The following is a 25,698-nucleotide window of genomic DNA, read 5'->3' as shown; positions in this document are numbered from 1 at the left end:
CATTCAGAAATACTCCAGTCACCAAATATGAACCTTACCAAATCAATTGAGCTTTTTGAAGCTCTTCAGCATTTTTTTGTGACTGTATTGAATCAGCTGTATTGAATTAACTGTATTGAATCAGCATTTGATAAGTTTTGGAATGAGATCATTTATAGTGCAGAACTGTGCAATGTTAGTACAACTGAAAGTTTTCAGAGGAGATCAAAAAAGCCAAGCTGTAAATTACAAGATAGTGTCATCACATGCACACTTGGTCAGTGCAAGCAAGAAGTGTATAAGAATGTTTTTAGTGTAGGAATACACTGTGCTGTACTTAATACCATGTTTGGTGAGATGCAGGAGTGTCTCTCTAAATAAAATTGTAACATAATGAAATGAATACAGGCACTGACCAGCAGCTTTGTAGAAGAGGGAGCTGTGCTGTCATTGGCCAGCACTTATGAGTCTGATGTGGAGGAACTGGAACATGAGTTGCACCAAAGTAAGAGATTTATGGGAAGAAAGACGGCTGGAGAAATGGAAAAGCCCTCCCGTTTAGTTCACTTCACAAGATTTTTAGAGCCGTTCATAGAAGTGTTTCATCAGCTCTTTCACTTTTGCAGAATTGCCAGTGAGTAGTGCTACTTGAGAGCACAGCTCTTCAACTGGTGAAGAAGCATCTACGCACAATTATGGCAGATGACAGGTAGGGCAGTCTCTCAGTACTCAGCATTAAATCAGAGCAAATGAAAGCACATGATTTGGATAAGTTTGTGAGAAACCTTGTCAGCCAGGACAACAATCACTACATCCAGTTGTTTTAAACTTGTTAAAAACACTGTGCATCAGCAGTGCTTTTAACCACTTCTAATCAACGCCCATATTAATCAATTTCTCTCTTCACACCAGTCACGGGCATAACCCACTTGAAGCATTTATTTCCGCTTTGAGTCTATTTTTTGTGTGTGCACAAGTGGCACGCCAGTGGATTTTCACAGAAAAGGCCTTTAAATGCATACTATACAGTTAATTGTGCAATATATAATCATAACTGCTGTTGTGTTTGTAGGTCAAGTCAAAGTACATGTTCCTTTCTATTAATGCAACAACTCTACAGGACATTAAAGAAACCAAAAAAATAGAAACTGTCACCCCATTGTATCTTATATTGAGAATTATGATTTTTTATTGTAATTTATTTAAAAGCTCTTTAAGATGCTCTCAAAATATGACAAAATACGGTTAGAAATAACAGGGTTTGGGCATATTTCTAAAGTTGTGTCTGGTGTGAATACAAGCTCTGCACAAATCCATTCTGCTTGTGCGTCAGTTCCTCCTCACCCACGATGTAAAACAGGAGTTACCAGTGTAAATGGTGCAGAGAAGAATAGTAATACACCTTTTAGTAGTACATCCTATTTTAGAAGGCAAATAATATCATTTAAAAATGCCACCCCAGTAGGTGTCCCCCCCACCTAAGATATTTAATCCTGGCTACACCACTGCCAAGCGAGGTACTGTATGTACCAGACAAACTAAAGTAAGCCTATGCTTAAAATATGCAAGGTATGTTGGAGGATCCTCAATGGAATACCTAAGCATGAGACCTGTCATTGTAAGTTGTAAATAAAGAAGATATATGCACTACTTCCATGGAAGGTGGTTAGGTGATGAGTTGAAGCCATATGTCTGAAGCATAAAGAAAAGAAATGAGAACCAAAAGAGTTTTAAATATGCAATGAAGATGAGTCTGTGATGTGTCTTGAGAATGTAAATGCTTACTGTGAAATGTTTATATAAAGAGTTCGCAGAGGTTTGAATGTGATTAGCAGTAAAAACTACTGTGGCTCCCTTAATTATATGCCACTATTCAATTTCTTGTAGTTAAGTGAAATAAAAATAAAACAAATGTGTTGTGGTCACCACTGATGCTCTGAACTAGCTGTACAGTAACCTGCTGACTTTATTATGCCTTTAAGTGAAATGAGAGCGTGCCCAGACTGGTGGAAGAGAAAAGAGAAACCAGTAATACTATTTTGCGGTGTACTGTACATGCTGCCTTTCAGTTCCAGTATTCCATGAACGTTCTGCTGGACCATAGCTGTTTTCATCTGCAATAGTATATTTGTCCTGAGGTTTCTAACAAAAGACCTTTTGAAGACTACAGGTGATGGTCATGATGCAAAACCGATTTTGCCATGATCCAGAATTTTTCAAATTCGTTTTCAGAGATGAAGGATCAGTATGGTACAAGACTGCTGTTAGAGAGGAATGATGGGGATGTGGGTGTAGCAGGTAAAGTGAGAGCGAGACCTGCAGGCGAGGGGGGGCCTCTGTCCTGAGCCCCAGCACATGCGCAGTGGATGAGACAGAAAGAGCCACATCTGGTGACAGGAGCGGAATTCATGTTTTTAATGAAAATGTTGAAAGAAATAAAGCATGAAGTGAAAGGCGAGGAGAGGTCCGGAGAAGAAATTGATGTAGATTCGAGATGGTGGATAGCATATGTCAATCTAGAGGTAATGGAGCCAAGCAGAAATAGCAGGGGCCATCGACAGAGAACTTCACTGACACCTGAGGACGACCGAGGAGGTGCCTGATGACTATATCCGAAGTATACAGTAAGCATATCATCCGCACACTGAAAACAAGATAAAACTCTTGATACATGTGTTTGTCAGTTACTGCCTCCAGTTTCTTTTCCTTTGTTTTTCTGGAAGCACACTTAGCACACACAACAACTCATACAACACATACACACCATTCTCTTTCCCAAAAGAAGCAGGGCAAGACATAAAACATTCTAAAACCCATTTTGACTTCAACATGTCACAGTCAAACAATGCAACTATGACAAGAAAAATAAAAGGTATGCTACATAAACAACTGTAGCAATGTTATATTATTCAGAGCACTGGTACTAATTTTCTATAAAAACAAGGTTAATACCAAGCATCATGGGACTGATGAATACAGATACTATCTTTATAAGAAATCGTCAAGCTACTACAGAAGTAAACATTGAATAATTTAATAAAACTCCTTTGCGGTTTTGCGGTTTGTTGCTTTAGTTAAACGAAGTTGAATGAAAATTCTGAACTCGGGTAAATATTTTCTCACTAGAGGGAAAACTAGAGGTCATTTAACACCACAATTTATATTTAAAATATGACGGATAGAAGTTTCTTTTTTAGCCACACACAGTTGGCTATAAACACACACATAGATCTTGTTGATGAAGTGTTCCAAGTCACATCAATTGGAACCTCCTATACAGTACTATCCCACAGTGTGTATGTAGCCACAGCTACATATTTTATCACAGGTATCAGTAAGTCAAGAGATTTCTCTGCCTTGAATCAAAGTTCCATTTTTTCAAAACAGCACTTGCTGTTTATTTATCTGGTCAGCATGGTGGTTGGCACTGTTGCTCTACAGATTCTGGCTTGTATGTTTGATTCCTGGGATTCGTTTTGAAGTTAGCATATTCTCCTAGTGTTTTCACATGATTTTCTATGTACTCCAGTTTTCTCTTACCTCCTACCTATGCTGCCTAGGTCTGACTCGGTACTCTAAAGGAACTCAGTCTCTCAGTCTGGCATTGTACCCTGGGAAAGACTTCAGGCTACCATGAACCTCACCAGGAAGAGCAGCTTTCTGACAATGGATTGTCATTTTTTTCAAAGGTGTCACCACAATCTGGTGTTTCAGGTATTTGCTGTTGAGGGCAATCACACTTTCCAGACATCTGAAGACCCCACCTTCACTTTGTCTTGTCAGAAAACATCTGAATTGTTGTAAAACCTTAAAAGAGCACACATCTTTGAGTGACACTTTACTTAATTATGTACTAATGTCATAAACTATTTAAGTTTTAACATACAATGACAGCAATTTGCATTTGAGCACTTGTGTGCCCATATAGAAAGACAATTACATTCTTAAAACAACATTTAAAATGGGTTAAACAACTAATACAATGTAACATAAAAACCATAAGCTTAAGGTGGTGTTCTTATTCAATACGGCATAACATAACAAAACTCACACACAAAACACAGTACATATTCTTACCCTCTGATGCATTACAGACGTCCTGGAGCATCCAGCAAGAATCATTTCATACTCATCCTGCTCCATCATTCTGTATAGAGGACTATTTTTAAGAGCTTTCAACAGGATTCTTCACATTGAGCTTCACAATGCCGGGTGATGTTGAGGTAAGTTGAATTTGGCAGCCAAATGTAAAATAAAAACAATGTCTTTTGATTTTGGTTAAATGAGTGGTTTTGTCCTACTGTTGGCTGCAGGTGCTTTTCAACGGGGAATTGTTCCAAAATATAGCATCTCTGGAATGTTTTCTTTCCATTAAGAGTCCCAAAACAAAACATGAAATGTTCATATAGATATAAAATTGTCTGTACAGTCACTTGTTCATAGTTTGGCACATGAATTCTGTTTGTTTTTTTTTTGCAAATAGTGCATATGTTTTCTGTACAACTGGCATTAACAAAAATTGCAATTCTGAAAGAATTTAATAGCAATTTTAAAATGTATTCCAGGCTTGTTAAGAAAGAGGGAGTCCATTTCATTAAAGCCCCCCCAAAAAAGCATTTTTGACAACAAACAATAACAAATAATGCCATTCCAAAAAAAAAGAGGAAAAAGTCACTGAATGTATATTAAATACAAAAAAGTCCCTTTTTGCTTTTGCTTTAAGAAAACTGAAGTCTGGCTCCCTGCAGAAATGCATGACCATTTATCCACACTCCTAGGGTGACTTTAGATATATCAACAGGGGTGATATGATTCTCTACAGGAAGTTGTAGTTCTCCCGCATAACACGAGTCAGGCTGAAAAAGGCAGTCTGAGATATGGAAGGCGTCCATATTCTGCATACAAAAGACAGGGTGCTTATGTTTTCAGTTAAAGCATTTGTATAGAGCTATCTATGTATAGACAGAGACACAGAGAGTGATATTGTCAGGAAGGGGCAGCAAGTTTCACAAAAAAATAACATTCCACAAAAAGGCTCAGGTATTAAAGTTGTTTGTCAAGGCTTATAAGAATAGAACAAAAACCAAAATAATAATTAGAAAAAAAACTGAAGCAGCAACATAGCAGAGAATTGCAGCCATGGTAGTTTTTTTTTAAAAAAAGAAACCAGTCAAGCTGGAAACAATTACTCAATAGGTAGTTTGCAAGTACAAGAATTTCTCATGCAAGTTATTCATTTTCTCTCCAGTAAAGAAAAAAACGTGTGGGGGGTGGGGCGGGGGGAAATGTCTTTGCCATGCAACTTTTGTGTCGAGTCAACAGGGAAAAATAAGGGGAGAGAGGGCTGAGAAGGTAGGAGGAAAGTGAGAAGGGATGCACTGCAGCCACAGTTACAAAATATTACCTCAGTTTTTCAAAAGAGGCCATCATTGATAAGTCCTTATTCGGTTCGCGCTCGCCTCGCTTCCCCTTACTGTTTTCATCCCTTGGGAACTTTGCACTTGATTTATGACGGTACATCTTTTTGTGTGCTGGGCCATTAGTGACTGGATTATTTAGGTTAGGGCCACCCTTATCAAACAAGCACCTCGGAGGGCCTGCATTACAGTCCAAAGCAATTTGAGGGAATGCACTGTGGGATGAATTTAACTTTGCCTGATTTTTACTACTGGCTCCCTTGGCGGCTGACTTTCTGCTTTTTGTAGTGCCAAGGCAACCAGTGCCACCTCCTTTCTTCTTGGATTCGGGCGGTGTTCCGGCCAGTATTTTGAGAGTTTTCAGTTTTAGGCTGTTTGATTCAGGAGGCTGGCAAACCCCTGATGCAGGGCCCCACAGCGGCTCGATCGAAGCCATCATGAAACGCTGGACCTCAGCCATCCCGGAGGCAATGTTAGACAGGATGTTGGAGGGCTCTTCAAACTCACGCTGATCGTCGTCAAGGAGGTTGCTATTCTGTGCCATTGTGCTTTCTGCCCAACTGGCATTCGCCTCTTTAACTAAAGGCCAGTCACCAGACAGCCCAGTGACGCTGCTTGAAGTGTTTTGTACCACAACAGTATCTTTCAGAGACTGAGCTGAGGCAATCAAGTTATTTCTAAACTTTGCTGGCAGTTTGGCACCTCCTGCCTGTCCTTTACCACTCTTACTCTCTGAAGGATTTTTCCCTTTTTTGGAGGACCGTGAATTTTGCCTAGGGGTTTTGCTCTTTTCTGTTTTACTGGCCTTTGGAGTTTTTGCTTTCCTTGTACCCTTCTGGTCTGGGCCAGCATTCTGACCAGCACTCTGCTTGGCAGTTGTTTTCTTTTTTGCCTTTGGAGCCTTTGGCCCACTGCTACTATTATTCACCTGCTTGTCGAATGTATCCAGGGAGGGAGTTTTCTCTACCAGACTCACTGTGTCATCGTCATTGAATGTGTGGAACTGGAATTGATGACTGTTGACTACAAATGGACCACTGTGAGGGTCCTGCTGCTGGATGATATTACAGTTCCACTTCATCTCCTGTGTGCTGCCTAAAACAGCTTCATTTGAGTCTTGGAATTCCTTTGTTTTTCCCACAGATTTGATTTCTGGTCCTATTACTTGCGGAGACAAATTCGGTGTGTCAGGTGGTGACATCTCTGACAAGGAAGAGTGGCGGAATTTATCAGGAGTGAAGTTGGAGATATCCAGGAGGTCTGTTGATTCCTTCAAGGGAATGATTTCATCAACACTTTGCTGGATCACTAGTTTTGGGCTACAGTGGGCTAAGAAGTTATCATTCATTTCATCTTCTCCATCCTTATCACAGGACTTTAAACTTAGAGAACTATAATTACTTGAAGCTGCTGACAATGAACCCACTGAATCAAAACTGATGAGTCTGCCATTATCCGTGTTTAGAGTGCCTCTCTGAAACTGGAAATGTCCCTCTCCACATGGCACCTGGCACGGTTGATAATCTGTGTCAGGCTGCAGGGCCTGCTCATGCAAATAATTCTTCTGATACAGTAGTCTGTTGCCGTCCAAGTTTAGCTGACTGTATCCTGAGACCGGCAAGTTGTCTGCCATTGGCATAGGTACTGGGCCAGAAAAGCTGCTAGCCATTATAGGGGTTTCTGCAATGTCAGATGCAAATGGTGGCTGGCTGGCAGTAGGCTGCGCATGCCACATATGAGTGAAATTTGGCTCAATCTGGTTTGTGCAATTCTGGGGCGACTGTTGTAGCTCAGATTCAGAGGGAGGAGAAAGAACACAGCTCTGTGCAAGCTGCAAGGAAGTGAACTGCTTGTCAGCCTGGGAAATACCGACGGAGTACTGCCCAGAGGGGTGCGGAGAAAAATAAGAGATTCCAGTGCTACTTGATGAATCTGATGCATCTAGCAATGTCTGCAGATAGCCTCCGGGGACAACTGGTACACTTGTAGACACGTTCACAGATGGTGCGGGTTTGTCAGGAGAGCAGGTGGCTGATACAAAAGTAGATTTTTCAACAGCGTCAGTGGTGTGGTTTTCAGATAAATGGGGGCTGTTTGTAGCAGAGTCAATAGTCGCATCCTTCATGCTGCCTACAGAGTCCTGATTTTCTAAAACTGGGCAAATGTCTGATACGTTTGTTATGTTTTCGCAATCCTCCTGCATGGCTTTCATTCTTTTGCTCTTCAGTCTGGCTTCACTTTTAAATTTTTTTATCCGAACAATTTTACTTCCCATTCCCTTATCTTCCCTTTCTTGTGATCTGCTGTGTACCATGGTAGCATGCGTGATGTCATTTGAGTCTAATCTGTTTGCACGGTTGGGGGCTGCTATTGTTAATGGCATGCCTGCAAGGGCTGCGTCATCTTTAGTGCCGCCTTCCTGCTTCTGATCAGACGAAGAAGGGCCCTGCTTGTTTGGTGATTGCTCCACAGTTTGAATTCTTTGAATCCTGAGTCTGTTTGCAATCTTATATTTCCTTTTGGGGAGACTTGCCCTAAAGGAACGGCTTGAGCCATTCAAATGGAAGTGGTGTTTGATGTCACCCTGCATCCGTGTTTCCCTTCGGTCAAGTTGCTTTTTTTGCCAGTAGCCCTTCAAAGGGGCCATTTTTTCATATTTGTGCAGCAGGTCAGCATTTAAGTTAACTGTTGTGTGAGTGGGATCAATTTTACCAAGCTTCACCAACATGTGTTTCTCTCCCTTGAACCTGTTAATGATGATATATTTAATGATCACTGGAGGCTCTTTGCGGGAAGACTTCCGCCTTTTCTTTGGACACCAGTCATCATCGTCTTCTTCTTTCGGGCCAAAGGGCTGCTTCTCGCGTTTCTCTGCATTCCTTTCACTCTCAATGGAATCCACATCATACAGATAGTCCTCGCTGTACCTTACCTTTCTTTTTGCTCTCAGTCCATAATTTAGCTGGCTGGAGGAGCTGGAATTTTCTCTGGACAAAAAGCGGTTGCATTCTTTAGTGTCCCGAAAGGTGTCGTAAGAAGAGCCAGTACAGGAGCTATCATCACTATATTCTCCTGAATCTTCAGTTGAGTTGTTGGAGTCGAAAAAATAGTTCCTTTTCGGGGTCATGTATTGCATTCCATCTGCAGTGCTGCCATGTTTATTCAATTCTGCCTTCTCCTCGTTCCCCCAAAGACTAATCTCATCCGCTTTGAACTGCAGAGTGTCCATATTCTTCTTAATGGCCCCATTCTCTTTTTTGGTACAGTTCACAAGGACGCTTGGGAAAAAGTTAAACTGAGTCTCCTCTTGGAGGGCATTGGTTTTTTCCTTCACATTATCCTGGAAGGACTCGTAGCGGATCTTTAAAGAACACACATCACTGCTAAGGGTGGAGTCATCGTCATCAAACATGTAGTTGTCGACATCCTCCTCGGAAAACAGGTTCACCGACAGTTCATTTTTGGAGCAAAGGTCAAGGAGTTCCATTTTGCTCTCACTAATAAAGGACTCAAAATAGCCCCAGTCTTGATTGGGATTAGACAACAGGGCTTCCTCACCATTGCATTTGTCCAGAAGCAATCCTTCATAATAGTTTTTCTGTGTAGGGTCTTCTGAATCACTGTCAGATTTCTCAATGTCCCTTTTGTCTGCTGTCCTAGACTTATGCAGGGGAAAGCTTAACAGCTGATCAGAAAGCAGCTCATCCCCATACCTTGCACTCTCCCCTGTGCTCATACATTGGATTCCTATGTCTGAAATAGAACATGAGTCATATTCTCGGTTCACATCGCCTATTTTCAGGCTGATACCAGGCTCTGGGTCCACACCGTCTTTGGATTCAATGAAGCAGCCTAGGCACGTTCGGCTCTGCTGCATCAGGCAGTCTCCAGTCAGTGATGACATGCCACCTGGTTCCATGATCGTGAAGGGGGTCCGGTCACAGTCCTCAGGCAGGGACCAGGGACTTGCCCCCTTGGTTACACAGGAAGTGAGAGAGATGGCATGGGTGGAGGAGTCATCTGCTGAGTGCTCAGGCGCTTCGGTGAGTCTCAGCGGGGAGGGAGGACTCAGGACACAGGGTTCCTTTGAAGCCAAAGACGGCAGTGCTCTGTGGCAGTCTGGACTTCCTTTCTGTGCGTTAGCTGCTGTAGCCGGAGATGGGAATATAACTGCAGCATCTGCAGCAACATACGGCTTCAGATTATTCCCCTGGTCATGAGATCCTAGGAAAAAAGAAAAAAACATAAAACAGCATCAGGAGCAAGCAGCAATTGGCTGTGTCTGAAAAGAATACATCTGCTGCTAAACCTTGGTGGACCTTTTATCGGAACTGTTACTTTAGCGGAAGAAATGTTTTTGTAATAATTAAAAAAACTTCAGGCTTACTAATCTAATTTACATTCAACTAGGAGACTTTGTAACAAAATAATGGATCTGCCCTGTGATAGTGCAGTTTTCTTTTTTGGCAGTTAAAGTAAATGTATAATTAAACAACAAAGACAGCTGGTTTACATGTAGTATTGAATTTGTTTGCCATGGATAATTAGTCAACTGCAGCAAAAGCAGGTATATACACATGGGAAGAGACATCCTTAAGCACTGCAGGCAATGTAACTAATAAGTACTATCTTTGCTTTTACCTCACCCTGGAGCTGTGTGTTTAAAAATAGACCTAGATAACAATGCTAGTTACAGTGGCAAATATTCACAAATACATAGCTTTAAGCATCTAGATATCATAATAAAACAATAAGAGAAGCTGTTTGTCTCCTAGATAAAGCATTAACACGTTTCACAGTGGCATAATACCCTGTCAACTTAATGACATAGGAAATATACTTACAATTATCATTATATGAGTCTTTAGATAAAGATGTACACTGCAATTTATAGATACATCTTTTTTTTTAGTGACAGCTGCTCGTATGGAGAGAGACTGAATCTACACAATTAATTACCCCTTTTCATATATACTGTATAGAGATAGTCATATAGCTTAGACAACTAATCACTGCTTTATACACACATAGAGAAAATCACAGCTATTTATATATAAATAAAAAATGTATAAAAGAATTATCCATGCTTGCACATGGAAGTTGGAAAATCTTTTTGAATTACAATTTGATTCACATATATTATAAAAATATAGGAAAGGTTACAAACGAGAGTAAGCTTTTTCGCTCATTCGGTCCATAAATTATTAGCCTTCTCAGAAGACACCAACCAAGTCCTGTATCCTTGCTATTTCTGGCCAATCCTAATCATCCGCAACATATTCATGGCTGTGTTTCCACCCTTCTTTTTCATACTGTTCATACTGCTCATTCCTTAACAAGTCAAATGCCTTTGAGATTCCAAAACCTTTTGTCATTCTTTCAATTTTAAGCAATTTTGATCTGGTCTAGCAGATGTTTGGAGTCACTGTTATGTTGAAAAACCGGCCCATACCATTTCTGGAGCCAATTTACACAGTTGAAAAATCGAATAGAATAGTGTGATCTCTTTTCTAGAACTCCTGTTTTTGCACTCATGAAAATCCCATCCCGCATTTTTACAGTAGAAATTACAAAACGTATAGACATCTCTTAGTCATTTTCCTTTCAAACATATTACATACTTAGCTTAATCTACAACTTAATCAAGTCATGAAAGATAGTTTTGTATGCTCCTCTTTGAGAAGTAAGAAAACACTAACCCAAAAAGAGATCTCATCATTTTTTACAAGATTTCCTGTGATCAAGTCTTCCTCAATGCAATGTACTGCGTGGCTCAATACTGTATACTGAAGAAATATTTTGCTGCCACAGCCACCTAGATCAATTCTTGCATAGATGCTATGTATATGTAGAAGGAGTGGGCTATATATGAACCTCATATATAGGAAGCCCTACTACTTGCAACAATAATCTACAATGTGATTTAGAAACACAGAGTGGATGGAAGGGAAAATCATTTAAAGGTAAAACATGGGAGATGCACAGTGGGTGGAAACAGGACAAATGAAAAAGGCCATCACAAGTATAGCAATACTGAATGGCCTGTATTGAACGGCTTTTAAGAATCAAGCAATAGAATTTGACAGTTGATGGAAAGGAATATTTTATTAATGGGTACATATTTTTCAAAACAGGATAAGGCTTGGTAGCCTTTTACATTAAAATAGCAGTAATATTCAGGACCAGAACTGCAAGAAGCAAGTGTTACAGGAACTGACACAAATTCAGAGGGTTTAGTGGTAGGACTAAATAATATCTCACAGCTTTTAAGTGCTGCAGTGCATACTTTGCTGAATGGAGAAATTTATAAAATCTGTAAGAAGAAGGAATAAAGGTGGCAGTGGGGGTTTAAACTACTCTAATGCAGATGGAAACCAGTATGGTACTGCGTAAATGAATGTGACTGTGAGAAGCCAATGACTACCTCTCAAATCAATTTGTCCTCAGGTTTCTGAAAGGTAATTTTTGTTTTGACCTAGAAGTGAGAGAACCACTGGGGACCAAAAATCACAATGTTATTTTTAACAGAAATAGGCAGATATAAGGTAAATAAAATTCAGTACCATTTAAAAAGTGTAATCATTACATATATGTAACAAGTAACTACATTTTAAGTTAATGAGCTTGAGGAAGTCTTACGGATTTATATTGTTTATCAATTTACTCATCTAGACAACAAAGGGAAGGATGCTGATATCCACAAAATACTTGGATACACAGCAAAATGTTCTAAATTCTAATCGGGGGGTAATGTATGTACTGAATTTTTTTTAGATACAGTACAACATACTACTCTGCTCTGAAAAGATCCTACAAAAGAACATCCAGAATAATGGAAATGGAGAGCCACAAACTTACAAGTTTTCTGTAGTGAAAGGACTTTTTTATGAAATAAAAACATGCCTTGTCTTCTGTTCTGCCAACTATTCGAGCTAAATAGACTCACAAAAGAATAACCTCACATAGCTTTTAATAGAGTCTAGGTGTGACTTTTTATCCTTATCTTTCATTTGATACACAAATAAAACGTGGTCTGTGTCCTTTCTCCATCTCAATTGATAGTGCTCAACTAACGTTTCCTCTCTCTACAGGACACCATGAACTTTATCCATGCTTTCATCACATCTGGGCTAGATTCACCAATTATTATTGTTCTTATTATACTTTTACGGAGTTTAGATTGTGTCCTGCTCATAATTTTGGTAATCTATAGTGCCACTGCTAGGATCCTCGCTAAAACTAGATACACTCATATAAAGCCCTGAAATAGCTACAGTAGCTACCAACTATTCAAGAAAGCTTCTTATTGCATATCAACTAGAATGACCCCTCCTGTCCTAGGATGCCAGCTATCACAAAACCCCTTAAATTCACATTGCCATTGATAGACCTTAGATACTGAATCTGCAGTAGTCCATTGTAAGAGCAGACATTTCTTGATAAATGATAAAGTCAGTTCAAAGAGCTCCTTAAAAAATAAAACAGCTTTGTAAGTTCCCTTCATCCATTAACAACTAACAGCCACATGAGCTTAGGAAGGTTAGGAATTTTCACTTCTTATCATGAATTTCTCCCATATTTATGTGCAGAAATCTCTACTCTAAGATGTTATTGTGCTGCATAGCAGATAGATATTTTCCCTATCCGTGATCCTTTCTCTTAAAATTCAGTAACATATTTATGCATCACATCCCCCCTCTTTGAAAGAATTAAAAAACCTGAGTAGGAGAGACTCATATCCCTTGGACCTATAGAATACAGATGCCTGGATGGAAGTCCAGCGAACGCCTACTAGCCACACATCATACTGCCAGTGGTTAATGAAATCATTAGCATGGTTCTTGTGCTATAAATAAGATTTGTTCTCACTACCAAACCTGTCACAGCAAGATTTTTTTTTCTTCAGCCACCTACGTAAATAAGGAAAAATTAATTGCCAAGAACTTGGAACATTCATTAACAATGACAGAAGTTACAAGAACATGTGATCACAAAAATTAATCCACTGCTGCCACTGTCTTGCCAGACTCCCCTTGTAAAAACAAATAACATTAATTGTCTTTTTCCTGCATAAACAATATATACATTAACCCAGGTATGCTATTGATTTGTGGAATAAAAGCAAAGGAATTATTATTTTTTATATACAGTGCTTATAGAAAGTCTACACCCCCCTCGGACTTTTTCCACATTTTATTGTGTTACAGCATGGAACCATGATGTATTTAACTGAGAATGTGTGCCACTCATCAACACAAAGTACTCTACAATGTCAAAGTAAAAAAAAAAATGCATTTTACTAAATAAATTAAAAATATCAGAAAATAATTTAATGCATAAGTATTCACCCCCTTGCTTTGACACACTAAATTACCACTAAAGTAACCAACTCTCTTCTCCAAGTCACATAATTACTTGACTGGAGTCCACCTGTGTGCAGTTGAGGTGTTTCACATGATTTCAGATGAAATACACCTGTGGCTGGGAGCTTCCCCACTTCCCCAATTCCAAAGAAACACTACACCATAAAGACCAAGGAACATTCCAAGCAGATCCGAGACAAGGTTCTTGAAAAATACCAGTCAGGGCAAGGATATAGGAAAATTTCCAAGGCATTGAATATACCTCAAAGCACAGTGAAGTCCATCAATAAAAAGGTGAGAAAATATGGAACAGCTGTGAATCTGCCCAGAACTGTTGGTCCTCCAAAACTGAGTGTCTGGGCAAGAGGAGCCGTAGTAAGGGAGGCCACCAAGAGGCCAAGGAAGGGTGTCAAGAAGAAAACCTTTGTTGAAACAAAACTCATATCACATATTGGCTGGAGTTTGCCCAGTGTGAGGGACAGAACAACTTGGAGGAAGATTCTATGGTCTGATGAGACCAAAATTGAACTTTATGTTTGAAGGAAACCTCACACAGCACATCACACTGAGAACACCATCACTACAGTGAAGCATGGTGGTGGCAGCATCATGCTTTGGGGATGCCTACTGCCTACTTGGTTATTAAAAATACTTTGCTGTTCTTTGGCAGGTAGGGGGACCTCTCAGATTGCTCAATCAACAAAAGCCATATTACTCTGCAACTCACAACTGGCAACCCACTGAAGCTAAGCAGGTGTGAGCCTGGTCAGTACCTGGATGGGAGACTTCCTGGGAAAAACTAAGGTTGCCTCTGGAAGAGGTGTAAGTGGGGCTGGCAGGGGGTGTCCAGAAAAGTCCAAAAGGACTTTTGAGTGTCTAGAAAAGCGCTATATAAGTGTAAGCAATTATTATTATTATTATATGGGGCTGTTGGATGCAGCCGAGACATCGGTTATGTCTATTTCCAGGTGGTAAGGGCAAGTTCGTTTAAACATTTTGAACCCAACGGAACCAGGTTAAGTTACCTATGACCTGGAACCTGTGATGTGACCATGCCAGAAAAATAAAGGTGAGAGCAGATTCTAAATTGTTTTTGCATATTTATTGAATTTCCCATGATTTAATTTTGCAAATAAAGACGTGTCCATACCACTAACTGTGTCTCAGATCAGATCACATATCTTGGCTGAATGAATATACTGTAGTCCTGTGAACATGTTGCAAAAATACACAACCACGTGTTCAGAATCCCGAACTACAACCTGAAGAAGTATAAAAATGCACTCCAGGTTCCCACAGTAGTGGTGTGAAATTGGCCATGCTGCTGGAACTGATTGGACATTAAGTCAGCTAGTGTATTCATGTCTTACTGCTTCTTCTAGATCCTACCATATGGTGTTATTAGTAAGAAATCCACTGCTCCTCCATCCATGTTCTAACTTCTTCTTCCAGTTCAGGGTTGCAGAGGAGCTGGAGTCTCTCCTAGCAAGCAATAGGTGCAAGGGTGGACACACCCTAGATGAGAAGCCAGTCCATAGCAAGGCAGACACATATTCAAAGTAGGACCAATTTTCCCAGAAGCCAATTTAATTACTAGTACTTCTTGGACTGTTGGAAGAAACCATACAGAGAACACACCTGGTTCGGAACTGAACCCAGGTCTTAATGCTAATCACTGCGCTATGGTGCCTCCCAATGCTCCTCACTAAATCACTGTTTGTGTGTCATGGTAGGCCATGTTGGTAAATAATCAGTGACTCAAAATTGGATGGATTGTAAAGTACTAAAATCATTAATGACTCAATTAAAAAATATATTAAAAAAGATCTACAAAAGGGGAACTCATAAGAACAATGGAAAAAGGTAATGAGATCAGGCCAGTCAGCTTATCTGAACTCATCAGACCTCTGCTCAGCTTTTCAACAGTACTGACAAGAAAGAAAAGTATGGGAGAAAGGGGAGAGTCCATTGTAAAGATAGAAAGATTCTCCAAGCAGTCCTATCCCCAGTCCGATAAAGGCTTCACACTAGCATGCTGGTGAAAAGAACAGAATCTCAGTTTGACAAAGTTTGCAAAGCTGATGGTGGAGAAAAGCCAGCCATGGGGGAAACAAACAGCAGCTCGATTAGTAAGACCTTCTCCTACCGTTCCCCTGATGACAAGTCCAGAAGGTTGACAAATAGCAGAAACAGAAAAGAAGTTGACAAACAACAACAGAAGGGTACACAATCACACTATAAGTACAGATACTGTTCCAGACACAAATGAGGACACATGACTATACATGGCTGCCTTGGAAGTCTTATATTTGACCTTCTACACTTTATTAAGGGCACTTCACTTTCACTGGGTGTATGGCATTTAAACTAATTCTCTTCTAGATGGCAAAAGTACAACATGTCAAAAACAAGACAATTGTTCTTTTTGCATGTAAACCCAGCCTTTCTCTCTCAAGTGGGCATTATACCATGCACACTGAAGTATATGCAGAATATAAAGCAAAAGAGCATACAGCAAAAAGGAGGAGAACAGATTGATGAAGTCAATTCATACATGGGGATTATTAGGAGACCACAATTGATAAAAGCCAATTGGATATTTGGCCAGGATGCCAGGATAACACCCCTGCTCTTTTCAAGAAATGTCCTGGGACTTTTAATGACCACAGAGAGACAGGTCCCTGGTTTTAAGTTTCATCTGAAGGATGGCATCTTTTTTAAAGTATAGTGCCCCCATCACTATACTGGGGAATTAGGATTCACACAAACCGCAGGGTGAGGGCAGGGTTTTTCCCAGGAGCTCACAACAAGGTGCTGACCAGGCTCACACTTCCTTAACTTCAGTGGGTTGCCAGTTGTGAGTTTTAGGGTAATATAGTGGCTAACACTTGGCCTGGGATAATATTTGAAAGCAAAGAAATCTGAAGACCACCAACATACGCCATAATCCTAATGACATGCCAACTGTCAGTAATGTTTTTGTGTAATTGTGAGTGTATATGCTGTTGCTAATTGGTTATTGCTGATAAACACAGAATACTTTAGTGTCTCCTATATGCTACTGTACACACTTTCAGAAGGAGCCTTTGGCCATACAAAGATTCTTGAAGCATTTGTCTTTAAAATATCTATAATTTCTGTGTATAGGGTTTTATACCAAAGATGAGATGAGGCAAATCTATCATGGTCAGTCTGAAATGTAACTTGGGAGCTGAACTGTACTGAATCTATACACCACAGTTTGAAGTAGAGCTGCTTTGAGCTCTGTACACAGGAATAATTTCTGACAAGGTAAGACTTCAAAGATTGGAATCTCCTAAACTGGCTCAGTGCAAGAATCTTGCCTGTAGTGAGACTGCCGTTTACCTGAGAAAAAGAAATATTAAAGCTTAATATTGAACACTTGAGATAAAACTTTATTTGGAATGAGGATGAACAGTTGGTGCTGGGTTTTTGGATAGCTGAAGTCACACAGCTAACCACCAAGCCGTTCTGTAAGCTCAGATTCTGCTCCTTTGATTGTGCTTTCTTTCTGTGCTCATGATTATAATTGAGCATTCCTTTAATCCTTAAGGAAAAGTCATCTTGAAATATCAATTTTCCCTTCTGCATCACCATTGTTGAAGAACGTTTTCACTTCCCCTCAAAAGACAGTCAGGAGTCCATCTCAGAAGTTAAAAAGTTTTATTTCATGCGCATGGGAGTGAAACACATAGAAATGGTGACTGCATTTTTCTCAAAGCGATTAAACTTGAACAGTCCTTAAATATTTTTCTGTTATCTATCAAGCTTCCCTGTGATTATCAGATTGGCCATATTCCAAGATCACGCTCATCTTCCTCTTCCCCATTTGCCAAAGATAACTTCTTTAAATACGATTGGTTACTTAGTTTCGTAGCACACGTTCCTATATAACACAGTACAGAATTACATAGTAGCTCTTTTGTCCAGTGTTCTTCCATTGTAGTTCCATTCCATTTCAAACCAGTTCTGTACTGTATGTCCACCTTATAAAATACTACAGTCTCAGCAGAAAAAGTATGTACAAAGTTCACAGAGACCCTCTAAACACAATCTTATTATTTTACCCTTATTCTCCCCCTTAAGTATTTTATTGATAAGGTATGGATTGAATCTTACAGCATCTGAGAATACAGATATGTAGGGCCAAGAGATCTCCAGAGATTCTCTGTGATGGGGATTGCTAAAGACAACAGTTGTCACTTATTTCGGGAAATTAATCACAAGCTATTCATCTAATCTAGTACTTACTCACTTGTACGTTTTGTCTCTAATGCTAGCAGAACAACACAAATTCAAAGAATGTTTATGAAACAGTGAAAAGGAGATTCTTCCACTTGTTATTCAGCAATGGAACTGACAAGATTAGGAAAAAGTATGGTTATGCTATGCGCATCAAAAATACAAAGAAACTGGCTTTTATGTCTATTTTTAATTTTAAATAAATATAACAAGTAGTAACTTTTCTGATTCTCTTAGTAACAAAGAATCTTACTCACTAGGCAATTTTCCTACTAACAGTAATTGCTCAAAAAACTTCTAGCAATATAATAGGTTTTCTACCAATTATACTGTATGTAAAGTCATTCTTAGAAAAGACTCTGAAGGTTCCCTATTGAGTCAATGGCTCCTCAGTCCTTGATCACTATCCTGATGTGTATATTCACATTTCTTACGTTTGTGCACTGAAGTACTTGCCTTGTGTTAAGAACTGACATTATTTTAAGAAAAGGTCAGCCTATTACCCACAGTACTTTGCTCAGAAAGTAAATCATTTTCACACTCCGTTAGAATTTAAAATTCCTTCATCCTTTTAGGGGAAAAAAAAACAATTTGGAAATTTTGAAAATCTTTTTTCCATCTCCATCAACCCCAATTTCACCCTGTTTTTTTATGTTTCAAACTTGTATTCAGATATGTCCATTAACAGAAAATAGTAAATGTAGGTATGTGTTCTAATCCTAGTGGGAACCTAACACTACTAACTGCTGTGCTTTTCACCACGATATGTTAACATTTTAACTACAGCCACTTCACAATCATAAGGCTGATCTTGAAATCTGCTTAAATTAAATATCTGTTCCTCCCTTTCTTGATGCTAATTCTGTTGTGTGTAAAATAGGGGATGGTTGTAATAAGTGCACGTTTTTGGCATAAAGCAATTAATCCATACATTTTTGTAACCATTGTATCCAATTCAGGATCACAGGATGACAGAGCCCATCTCAGACAGCAACAGGCTCAAGGTGATGTACATCCTGGAATGGACATCAGTTTGGGCACACATAGACACAAACACACATCAGGGCCAGTTTTCCCAAAAGCCAATTCACCTACCAGCATGAATGGAAGGAAACTAGAGCACCTAAAGGAAACCCCCTCAAACAGAGATAGCACCCCAGGAATTGAACCCAGGGCAATGCTGACCACTATGCCACTGTTCCAATCATTACACCAATTCATCCATCCATTTTCTTAGCATAATTCAATTTGATTTTTTTTTGTATAGAACCTTGAGCAACAAGTTGTCACAGAGCACTTTCACAGTAATTCATACAAAATATACAGACACAATTATGCAGTACGTCATAAAGAAATTGGTGTAACTGGATGTAAAGACGTTTAGTGTATCATAGAGTAACAGTGTAACCATCAGGCAAAGAGGAGTGAAAAAGAACACACTCCAAAAAGGAAGAACTGGAGTAGTGATTTTTAAGAGATTAAAAATATGTGATTCCAAATGTACCTTCACAAGAAAGAATAAGGGCTAATTACAATTTTAAAAGAATGCTTGAAAAAGAATCTTCTACTCAAATACATGTTGCATTCTCCTTTTTATTCTTCTTTTAAAAATGTTTATTATATTATGGAACTACAGTATCATTAACATATAATGATAATGCATAAAATCAGAAATGAATTACATATTAAAAGAAGAAGAAAACACATCAATTCCTATCTAGTTTTATAACTGTCAGAATATTTTTCTTCTTTTTATTATCATCATCCTCCTCCTAGGAAAAGCATGCAAAGAGTAAAGTGTACCTATATAATAAGAAGCTAATTATATGTTTAAAAATAAAAGTAAATATATAAAAAAACATGTTCATCTTCATCTATTTAGTTAATAAGAAAATAACAAAGAAAAGGTACAAATATCAGGAGGTCATTTTTCCAATTTAGGTGATAGCTTGGTAGCTGTTTGGTCCTAGAATCTCAATTTCTATCTTTTGCTATTTCAGAATAACTTGGCTTGGTGGTTTGTTCCTGACACCCAACTGTGTGTTTGAAGAGCAGCTTCCTGTTTTCAGTGCCCAATCCAGCTGTTATGAAATTCCATGTCTTCTTTATATTGTTGAGATTTAAGGAGTGCCTTGGGTTGGCTTTGTTAAAACAATTGAAGGTTTTGGATTCTTGAATGAATTCCCTTGCATCTCTTGTCATGGTATCCTATTGCTTTTTTTTCCACTTCAAATGCAACAAGAACGTGTAACAAAATAGTGAAGAGCAAACAATACAGAAACATTTGAATGCAAAACATATCAGTGTATTTCCACCATTTTTGAAGATGTATATGGACTTTTGGTGTGGTGGGGCAATATAGGAACCTGGCTCCTGCGATCTCAGCACAGCTTCTGCTTTCACACTTTGGCTGAAACACAACACTGCTTTATAGAGGCTCCCTTTCCTCCTTCATTTGAATCTTAGTTCAGACTCACTGTTCGCCAACCGCATCAAAATGCAAATGAGCAAATGTCAACCTGTTCCCTGAGATGAGGGCTAGGGCTGTGCCGGGATGTTCTTTCTGAAGCAAAAATGAATCCTTCTTCACCTCTTTGTTAACTGGCTGATAGATCAATGGATAGACACCTGTCTTCAGATTTCCACAGCTATACATGACTCTCCACAATCAAAGCTGAAAGTAAAGCCAAGTTTTAAACCACAATTCAAATAAACTGGAAGGTCAAATCAAACAATCGTGGCCAATCATCTGAATAATCTCACCCCCCTTAATGTGTTGAAAGCATTCTGGCACTCTAGGTTGGCCAACTAAAGAGTAATTTAAACTGGGGGGTTGGGGAGTGTTGCGAAAGAAAAATCTGAACGCTCCTTCAAGTTCTTGTTTTAACTCTTTCACAATGGCATACAATATAATGTAATTGTAACAGTAACTGAAGAAAGCAGACTGAGGATTTCTTTATCAAACCTGTGGAAACACTACTGGACACTAGCTTATCTGTAATCAATGAAGTCACATGCTGATGTCATTTGCCACTATTAAACTTCTAAATTCTCCTTGAAAGACATGATAATCCACAACTATGGTTAGGAAAAGCATTGAGAGTGAAAATAGTTTCACATGCGCCATTCTGGGCAGTCCAATAGCTTGACTATGGCAATATGTTAATCAACAGAAGTAAACTTTTAGTCTCGCTTCAGCTACACTAGACTGAAGGAAGATTAAATACCTGATGGTCATAAAATATCATTCTAAAATTATTAAAGGGTTTAAGCATGGTGGCTATCACCTTGTTTCTCACGAGACAGCAATGAAATGTTTTAAAGGGATCAGTAAGAGGTAAAGAGGTTTCACATCGTTTACCCTGAGAGAAACAGATTTTGAGTACAGTACTCAAAGCTGAAGGTAAGTGCCTTTTTAAATGCACAGTCATGCAACAATTAACAGCACTGTGGTGGTTTCACCACAAAATATGGTCTTACTCATGATATCCATCAGTAGGACAACTAATGGATATCACTGTTTCTGATATTTCTGAAATAAAACCACATATCAGAAAAAGAAAATCATTTTTTGATTATTTTACCGAACTCCAGCATTGCTAGTTTAATAGAGGGGTTAATTTTTTATATAGTCACAATCTGCAAGCACACAAACATGTGCCTACATCAAAAATGCAATTATATGAGGAACAGTAACTACTTCACTTGCATTTAAGAGAAGTTATTTAACTAACTCAGCAGCAGCAGCAGCAGCAGCAGCAGCAATGAACCCATCAAATAAATGAAGTACTCACACATGGTCAACACTTAAGAACATATACTAGAATGCAATTTTTTAAACGAAACTTCTGCATACTTGTTAAACAGTGACAATGGGAATCATTCCTAATTGTTTCACTGAGTTCCTAATTCAGTGATGGGTTCAAACTGCATGTCAGTCTTAGTCTTTCAGCATTACTGAAAACATCTAACAGAATTCAACTGAATTTATAGGATTTATAGGAATTTATGTGAATACATTTAAAATTAGATAGGTTCATAGTCTATTTTAAGTCAAGGAATAATGTAATATTCCATTTTCAGTTTAAGTTCACTAAGAATGCAGTAAAGGACCTGCTGCAATGACACAGCAAAGTGTTTAAGTTATATAATTTAAGAATAGAAAAGAATTATTGTGCATTATTAACCATTTCAGTGACATAAACAGAGTTGAATACACTGTATATATTTTTTCCTTGCTTAGATAAACAAGCTGATCTTAACAAAAGACCTTCCAGGTCAAGTGAAAGGATATGAATGTGTTGCTTTAATTCAAATAACACGATGATGTGATATATTGCACTTCATGGTGTGAGCTACAGCTCAAATACCTTGTTTTTGTATCATTTTAATCTGACTACAGTGTACCGAATCACTGAAGAAAAACTTAATTTCCATGTAAATCAAATGCAAAAAAGAATCTTCTGAGGTTTGATTGCGATATACAAGGCTTAAGCTTTCTGTACTTCTGAACCAGCTGTCAGCAGGGAACTGTGGTTAGGCGTCATGTAAATGAGCTCTGCCGCTGTGCCTGCTGCTACCTCAGCATGCCAAGATCCGTAAAGAAATCTATACACTGGCACATATTTTTCTTCATAATGTAAGGCTGGGATTATGTATGCGCAAAATAGGTCTGTTAATAATGACTTATGAATGGTGATGACTTGATTTGCTTTGGGAGTAGGGCACCATAACCTCAGGGGTTTATTGTGCCGGAAGACCACATCTTTAACACGGGGTTCTATAATATATGAAGAATAGTCTTACTTGCTAAAATCTACTTGTGAGTTTGTGTTTTAAAGCGAACACCTGTGAACATCACTTCTTACCATAGAGCAGCACACATCACTATAGTTAGTGGTGTTGATTTGATTAGAAAACGGTGTGAAATGGTAATATGTCCTTACAACGATACATACATCATATAATGCAAACATATTCAGACCCTGGCACAGTTTTTATATTTTGTCGCTTTAATGCTTGCAGTCTTGACACTTTGATGTTGCAATTAATATTTGTTACAAATACAATCTTCTCCACACATTTAGTGCATAAAAAGGATTATATGAGAGACAGATGGAAAACTCATTCAATCCCTATGCTGTGGCAAACCTAAATGAACTTAGTTTTAGGAGCAACAAAATTAGTTGATTGACCTATGTGTACAACAATAGTGGTTTTCACGATTTCAGAATAAAAAAGACCTAACTATGTGAAGTTCATTGGGAAGATGTGACCAAGCAAATACTAAACAATACTATGATGTCTAAGAAGCTTTCAAAGCAAGTCAGGGCCTTAGTCATTGAAAAGCAAAGATCAGGAGAACAGGAAAATGAAGTCTCTGAATATTCTGGTGAGCACAGCCAACTTAATCTAAAAGAAAAGGAAATTACATTGAACAACCCAGAAACTGCCTAGTTCAGACTGTGTCTCTAAACCAAGCAGTCATGAAAGGAGGAAACTGGTGACAGATGCCACTGTGAAACCAAGGACAAATCTGAAAGAAGTACGGTGGTAGCTACGGTGGCAGGGATGGGAGAAAAGATGTTCATGGGTCAACAATATCCTGTTGGTCACTCCACAAAATTCTGGCAAACCCAACTCATATGGGTTTGTGGGCCTTTCTGGTGTAATTGCAAAGCATTTCATCTGGTGCAAACCCGAAACAATGCATCTCCCACTCAACCTCATCTCTACTATCAAGCATGGTGGTAGGAACATCATACTATTGAAGTGCTTTTCCTCAGCAGGGACTAGAAAGCTTGTTAGGAATGGATGGAAAAGAATACCGGACAATATTAGAGAGAAACCCTATTTCTGTATCCTGAAGACCTTAAACTCAACTGAAAATGCAACTTTCAGTAGGACAATGATCCATTGCACACAGACAATGTTTCACCGCAATAGCTTAAAATAAGAAGGTGTTTGTCAAACCAAAAAGGTTTGAAACTTTCAATGGTTGAAGGTTGCTTCCACCAAATAATGAGTTCACAGGTCTGAATACTTATACAATTGACATTTAGTTTTTTTTCTCTTTAGTTTAGGTTGAGTCTTCAGGTTGAGCATTACGTTTTTCAAGCTTAGATAATGTGAATGTATAGTCATGATTCAGTAAATTACAGTTTTTCTATTTAAAAGAACCGCTATAAATATGGTTCAGCGGTACCTTTCAATATCATGTTTATTCAATAGCAGCCATTTTAACCATGTACAAGCATTTCTTCTTCTCCCTTGAAGACCTTTCTAATTTACACAGCTAGAGTCTGACTCCAGTACAATTAAGTTATGATGATAAGCAAGCACAACGATGGGCCTTTTAACTTATCCAAGGCACCTAAAGCCAAGAAAAACCTTACTCATAAGTCATTAATGCTATTATATACATTATATTTTTACTTTCATTAACAATGTTTCCAGTTCTAACATCTTTGTAATTTTTATTCTTTCTTTAATTCTATTATACACACTTTCAAGGAAATTCCTGACTGTTAAAGCTGTCTTCTAAAACTAATAAGCAGTCAGTGATCACGCTGGCATTATCAGACAGATTTTTAATATTGGATGAACCACTTTTTAACAGTTCTGTCAGCGGTATGCAGCAATCACAATGAAACAAATATGTCATGTTGATAAACTACATACACTGTTCTAAGGAAACAAAACCACCAGCATTAAATCCAAATCCATCAATCCATTTTCTAACCAATTCATCCAATAAAAGGTCGCAGGGGAGCAGGAGCCTATCCTAGCATGAGCACAAGGCAGGACACATCCTGGATGGGATGGCAGACACATGAGGGCCAATTCTCTCAGAACCAATGAGTTCAAGTGATTGGAAATTTAATTAGAATTAAACTACATTTCATCAGAGGTACATGGCAGTTTCAGTTTGCATAGGTTATGAAAATAGATGCTTAAACAATAATCTGATATACAATATATTAATGTTTAAACAATGAAAAGTCACTTAAGTTAATGTAGTAGGCATGTATAAATTTTTCCATTGCCACCCAGTGTTCCAGTATATCACAGGGCATAATGCAGGACTATGCCCTGGACAGGCACCAGTCTATCACAGGGTATTTTTCCTATTTTTTCAACTGCAGTTTCAATTGCAGCTGGTCTAACATAACATTACTACTACTATTTTATATGTCGGGGGTTAGAAAGAATTGGCATTGATGAGTGCATTTCAAACCTCAATCACAGAAAAATGTACACAGCAACTTGGAAAACCTCCAATTTCCATCACAAAAGAGAAGAAATTTCCAGGTATGCATAGCGCCTTATTGCTGTCATTGTCTGCAATTCACAAACTGAATCAACAAAATGATGTGAAATGTCCCTATTACATTGTAAACAAGTAGGCTTGTGAATAAATTTCTTTTAATCCAATAGAAATATTGCTCCAGACTTTGAGACAGTTTTGCCAGCTAATACTAATTACTTGTTACCTCTGCATGCAGATCACGTTGGAACATTTCTGCGGCGATATGTGTGCTGCACAACCTGTACTTATTCGCTCTCATTACATTAGGCATTACATCGACTAGTGAGCAGGAAGGATGGGTTTAAGTTACAATTCTCTCGAACTCTGGCTCTCACCCATGGCGAGACCGGCAGTTAGCGACAACATG

At 38.7% G+C, this 25,698-nt stretch overlaps 1 protein-coding gene across 6 annotated transcripts in view; it reads right to left on the bottom strand.

Moving 5' to 3' along the window:
* Window positions 1-25,698, bottom strand: part of nexmifb (neurite extension and migration factor b) — a 173,427-nt gene that overhangs the window by 15,505 nt on the left and 132,224 nt on the right. For all 6 annotated transcript variants that reach the window (XM_088649008.1, XM_088649010.1, XM_088649013.1 and 3 more), the window contains 2 exons: window positions 5,384-9,620; window positions 4,057-4,874 (listed from right to left, as the gene is read on the bottom strand). In XM_088649008.1, the coding sequence (XP_088505134.1) occupies window positions 4,796-4,874; window positions 5,384-9,620 (4,316 nt within the window). In that variant the 3' untranslated portion in view covers window positions 4,057-4,795. The remainder of the gene's footprint in view (window positions 1-4,056; window positions 4,875-5,383; window positions 9,621-25,698) is intronic.

This window comes from Lepisosteus platostomus, chromosome 10 (genome assembly GCF_059453375.1).
Source record: "Lepisosteus platostomus isolate fLepPlt1 chromosome 10, fLepPlt1.hap1, whole genome shotgun sequence".
NCBI lineage: Eukaryota > Metazoa > Chordata > Actinopteri > Semionotiformes > Lepisosteidae > Lepisosteus > Lepisosteus platostomus.
The sequence above is the reverse complement of the archived record's forward strand: the minus strand, read 5'-3'. Positions and strand labels throughout refer to the sequence as shown.